This window comes from Chrysochloris asiatica, unplaced genomic scaffold, assembly GCF_000296735.1.
Source record: "Chrysochloris asiatica unplaced genomic scaffold, ChrAsi1.0 scaffold00059, whole genome shotgun sequence".
NCBI classification, from domain to species: domain Eukaryota; kingdom Metazoa; phylum Chordata; class Mammalia; order Afrosoricida; family Chrysochloridae; genus Chrysochloris; species Chrysochloris asiatica.
In genome coordinates this window covers 15678266-15684280 of record NW_006408577.1, presented here as the reverse complement: position 1 = coordinate 15684280, position 6015 = coordinate 15678266, and the positions used below count along the sequence as shown (strand labels likewise).

The 6015-nt window shown below is 34.0% G+C and overlaps 1 protein-coding gene across 1 annotated transcript in view; it reads right to left on the bottom strand.

The window, feature by feature from the left end:
• The window catches only part of GLS (glutaminase), a 111691-nt gene that overhangs the window by 54109 nt on the left and 51567 nt on the right, over positions 1-6015 (bottom strand). Inside the window, exon 8 of the mRNA XM_006864072.1 lies at positions 3845-3903. Coding sequence (XP_006864134.1) covers positions 3845-3903 — 59 coding nt within the window. The remainder of the gene's footprint in view (positions 1-3844; positions 3904-6015) is intronic.

The window sequence follows — 6015 nt, the reverse complement described above, 5'->3', positions numbered from 1 at the left end:
TTTTTTTTTTTGGATGAAAAAGATTGCGCTTCTTTAAATGACCAAATCTGGAAACTACAACCAGAATAAAAAGACACAGAAGACAGTGTTACTCATTTTTGACCTCTAAATAATAAAGCATATTGCCCTTGATTTCACATCCAGTTCTTTCAGTGACCTCCAGACCTTAGCTTTTAAACTGATACTAGGGTACAACATTTTTACTACTGAAGAGAAAAAAATAGTACACAGGCTAGCTCTATTTTAATTAAAAAAAAACAAAAAAACTTCTCCTTTCAAAGTTATTTTTGTTATTTTCTTTAAATCAAGTAACCACACAATAGCATCATGAAATAAAACAGACTGCATCAAAACGTATTCCTTAAAGTTGTAGCTTCTATAGAGGAAAAGAGAGCAAGTACAGTACCCTTAGGTTTTTTCAAAAAAAATTATGTGCATTTTAAGTATAAAATGACATTTGTTTTTAAAAAGGTATTTACCTATATAGCTTTGGTTAAAATATTAAATATTGGAGTTTTTCTATAAGTTTAGAAGTTAAGAATTTATGCAACAGGATCCTTCTGTCCAAATCCTCCTGTTTTTCCACAATCTGCTAATCCTTTTGAACATTTGCTTTGCCTCTTCCCCCATTTCCTGAGGATCACCACCAATCCTACAAGGAAAAAATATCAATACTACAAAATTATGAAATAAAGAGTCTTACTAAAGACTCTGCTTAATTTTTTCCCCCTGGGGGTGTGAAGTAATGTGAGGAGAATGTGTTAATGGCACCATACAAAGTCCTGAATTTTGAAAGAAAAAGAAAATCACAAATAGGCTTAAAGTCATCAACTAAAAGAGGTAAAGAACAGAATTCACATCTAGTACCCACTGCCATCAAATTGAGTTCCACTCAGAGCAACCCCACAAGACAGAGTAGAACTGCCCCCAATGTTTCCAAGGCTCTGAGCTTGATGGCTGTTGGCAATTCAAACCTACCAGCTGCTCCTTGGAGACCCTATACAGGACCACTATGTGTCTGAACAGACTCGACGGCACTTAACAGCAACAACCATCTTGATGGCTTTCAGAAGTGGCAATCCTGACAGAAGCAAACTCTCCTATCTTTCTCCTGTGGAGCGTCTGGTGTGTTCAAAACTGCCAACATTTTGGTTAAAGCCAAGTGCTTAATCACTGTTGACCCATGGCTCCTTCACATCTAGTAATCATGGTAAAATGGCTACACTCTGATACTCAATGCAAACTCACTGGGAGAGACCGGGTTCCTTACAGATAGTAGGCACTAAATAACTATACAGACCCACGGAAAAAAAGATGCAACTTTTCACTTAAACCAATAAATCGCTATCTTTCATATGTTACAGTTAAGAAAATAACAGTTTTGATTTTCAGACTATATAACTATACTAGGCAAAGTAAAAGATGTCATTTAAAGAAACAGCATACACCTGGCATTAAATATGGCTGAGTGGAGTCAAATGAATAGGAAATTGGAAAGCAGAAGTCTAAGCCATGAGATTGAGCTGAGTTCTGGTTCTACTGCTGACACAAGCTAGATGGTCTGTTTTCCTCATTTACTTAAGAGGGTTGGGCATGATAACTTCAGAAGGCCCTTTTTGACCACAGTTTTATTATCTCAATTTAAAATCATAAAAATTACATGATCATTTAACTTGCAGAGACTGCATAGAGATAGTTCCAAGTTTTTAATACTTAGCTAAAAAGACCTTAAGAATAACATTTCATTGGGGGCACTCAGTTTTACAGAAGTTATTATCAAACTTTTGCATACAAAATTTTTATGAACGTCTTTAAAAAAAAGCACCATGAAACAAATTTGAAAAAAAAAAAGCAAAGAAAATTACCTTATTACGAATGACACCCCAAAGCATTATTTACAACTTTGCCAGTTTGAACCGCTAACCTATTGGCCAGTTGCTGAGCACATAACCATTGTACCACCAGAGCTCCTCAGAGTTTCCATAACTTAAAAATCACTGATCAAATTTGTAAATACAAGAAGACTCAGTTAAATTTCTGCACTGTTGAACATTAAACCACACTTATTGTGCATGTGCGGTTTTGTCTTGTTTTAAATTGTTTCATAGCATTCATTTGATTCAATTGTAGTTTCTGGCTTGTGACTATATCGTTTAGTGGAATTAATGATCATTTAGTGGAACTAATGAAGTGATGGTATGATGGAATAAAACATGCAATTCCCGCTTGCAGCATTTTATCATGGTAGTGATTAAAATTAGATTGTTAACTGCATGCAATCAAAAGAAGTCTTCGTTTAATCATTTACACATGCCTTTTCTTGTGACTAGTATTGGTGTGCCATGTTAATCTTTCTGGAGGGTAAAAGTTCTTAAACTGGAGTCCATGGATCAGCTAGAAGGGCATGTGAATCCCCTAAAGTTGTATTATCTAATCACTGTATGTGAACATTTTTCTGGGAAGAAACATTAACACACTGTATCATCATGAGTTTCCATATCTCTAAACTACTATTCATATCTGAACTATGAATGAGACTTTTCTCTCACTGAACATTTCCTAATCTCATTGTAAAGTCCTATTGACTCATGCATACCCATAGTACAACGTAAGCTACACTGAGACACGATTTTATCCAGCATATATTCATATGGTAATTTTCTAAAATCAACCAATATTCTATAACAAGTAACAGTTTTTTTTTATCTCAAGCAGACAACATTTCTCTTATATAAAATAGCCATAAATAATTAGATGTTATACTGGACAAAATGAAAATTTCAATAGCCTATTAAAATTAGTTACATTTTTAAAAGCACTTGGACATATCTACCTTACTGGGGGGGTTAGAAGGATTAAGTGGCCAATGAATATGAAGCATTTGTCCTGAAATAACAAATATGTATGTGTGTGTATATATGTATATTTTATGATAATATTTTATTTTGAAGGTTTTTCTCATAAATATGTAACATTTATGAAAATTATTGAGCTATTGTAAACTGGGCCAAAGATAGGCCCTTAGTGTGGCAGAGTAGCCCATCCTCAGTAAGTCATCTACTAAGCCATGCAATTATGCTTTATTCTAACTTGGAATAGACACTGCTTTACTGGACAAACCACATAAATGTTTCAAACACAAATTAAAATTATTACAATTTAAATGAAAATTAAAGACCTAGATAAGTATCCCTCAATAGAACCATTTTTAGATGCTTATTACAAATAATTAAACATCCATTATTAAGGAAAACCAAGTATTAAATACAATGCAAATTCAAAACATAAGGAAAATAATGTAACTTAATAATTGGAGTAAGTCTTATTTAATTATGGTATAATTTAACTAAAACAAGTTCAAATGAAAATTGTGATTCCAGCTCATGAGTGTATTAAAGACCTCAAAAAATTCAAAGATAAATATACTTTGTCTGAAACAAAGTAACAGAATATTTGTTACTACATGTGGTGATGACAAAAATTATACAATACATTCAATCTGCTTCTGTGTTCATTCTAGAAGAGCCAAAAGGAAGAAAAAAAAAATTATGGGAAACCCTATACCTAATTCAGCAAAGGCTTCATTTTGAATTTTTGCCAGATCTTCAAGTCAAGAGAAATTAACTTGGAATTTACAGAATCATCTGTTTTTCATTTTGCCCTTGAAATTAATACATTATTTATTTTGAAATAAATAAAAATCCCAACCCTATTTACAGTAAGATCAATTTTTTTAAGACCAAGAGAAAAATTTCCACAGCTCTAATTCATAAATAATTCAAGATTTATTGCCTAAGTTATTACAAAAATTTTGCTAGGTTAAAAGGTAATGTTAACATTTTACCTTTATTAAAGAAGTCACAACAATTGCTCCAGCATTTACCATAGGATTGTGTGGCTTATCTGTAAAATATAGAAGCAATAATATTTCAACTGATAACCTTTTCTTCAATGCAAAAATACTTCAAATACTTTCTATTTTTATTAAAAATGCCTAAGAATAACTTTGGGGGGGGGGATGGAAGATTTAAGTCAGCTACATACCAAATTATTAATTCACTTCTAGAATGGTGTACTAATAACAATATAACAAAAGCTTTATATGGAGAAACAATAAATAAGAGTATATCCAAATTTCCAAGCTTTTCATGTAGTAGCTCTGTCCTTGGGATAGATAACTGAATTTCACTGTGCCTTAGTTTCCCCATCTATAAAATAGGGATAATAATAGTACCTAGAAAGTCGGTTTAAACCATGAGGTTGGTTTGAACTGCAAGATCAGTGGTTCAAGCTCACCAGCCGCTCCTCTGAAATGCTATACAGGGTGTCTCTATGTGTCGGAACCAACTTGATGGCACTTAACACCTATCAAAGGAATCCTCGTTTTGCAGTGGGCCAAGCATTGGGCTGCTAACTGTAAGGTTGGCAGTTCAAACCTACCACTCCTGGGGAGAAAGATGAGGCTATTTGTTCACATAAAGATTTAGTCTTAAAACCCTGAAACGTTCTACTCTGTCCTGAAGGCTGCTATTGTCAAACGTGGGCAAGTGGATTATCTGGAGCTGAGTGAATTAAAACACATTAAGTGTTGTAGGTACTAGGCACACATGGAAGCAATGAACAATAACGGTTTTTGCTGAAAAAAAAAAAAAATATATATATATACATATCAACACTAACAAGTGGTACTTATAAGGTAGTGTATTGGTGATGTTGGGTACCAACTTATGGTAACCTTATGCACAACAGAAGGATGCACTGCCTGGTCCTGTACCATCCTCACAATTGTTACAATTGAGTCCACTGCCACTGTTATCAATCCATCTCACTGGGGTTTTTTTCTCCTTTTTGCTGACCTTTCATTTTACCAAAGAGGATGTTCTTCTCCGTGGAGTGGTCCCTCCTGATAACATGTCCAAAACACATGAGATGAAGTCTCACCATCATTATTTTACTTCTTCCAAAACAGATGTGTTCATTTAGCAGTGCCTGGTACTTTAAATATTCTTCACCAACACTATAACTCAAATGTTTCAATTCTTCTATGGTATTCTTTATTCATTGTCCAACTTTTACATGCAAATGGAAACACTATGGCTTGGGTCAGGCTCACCTTACTTCTCAAAATGACGTCTTTGCTCTCTAACACTGTAAGAAATCTTGTGCAGCAGATTTGCCCAATGCAGTACTTTGACTTCTTGACTGCTTTCCATTAGCAATGGTCGTGGATCCAAGTAAAATTAAATCCTTGACAATTTCAAAATGGCCAATAATAGTCTATTTTATATTTTAGCCTAGGATATCAATTCTTATTCATCTCATTTCATTATTCATGACTCCCAATAGAGATTGTATGAAGCATATATTGGCGATATTTTCTATATTTCCTGACAATTATGTACTACTTATGCAATTTTAAACCTTAAAGCTTTAAGTTCAACTAAAATCCTACCTCTCCTAGATTTTTAAATAAAGGAATTTCAATTAACAACTGATTACATTCTCTCATTCATTGCATTTCAACAAACACCAACTACAAAACTCTGAAAGAGCACTGAAAATGTTTACAAAAATACTTTCAAATTTATTTCTTTGTCGTAGTTACTTAATATCTTTGGGAACAAGTTTTTATCTAATTTGACAAATCTAGCAGAGTGCATTACTATTATATTGCTGTTGTTGTTAGGTGTTGTCATTGTTGCTGCCACTGTGCCAAACTATCTTGTTGAGGGTCTACCGCTTTCTCATTGACCCTATATTTTAGGTGGCATGATGTACTTCTCCAGGGACTGGCCCCTCCTGGTTCAAAGTATGGGAGACAAAGTCTCACCATCCTGCCTTCTATGGAGCATTCTGGCTCTACTTCTCTTAACACAAATTTATTTGTTCTTCTGGCAACCCATAATATTTTTAACATTCTTCTCTAAAACTGTAATTCAAATGCATCAATTCTTCTATGTTGTTGTTGTTGTCAGGTGCCATCGAGTCGGAACCAACTCATAGCGACCCCATGCA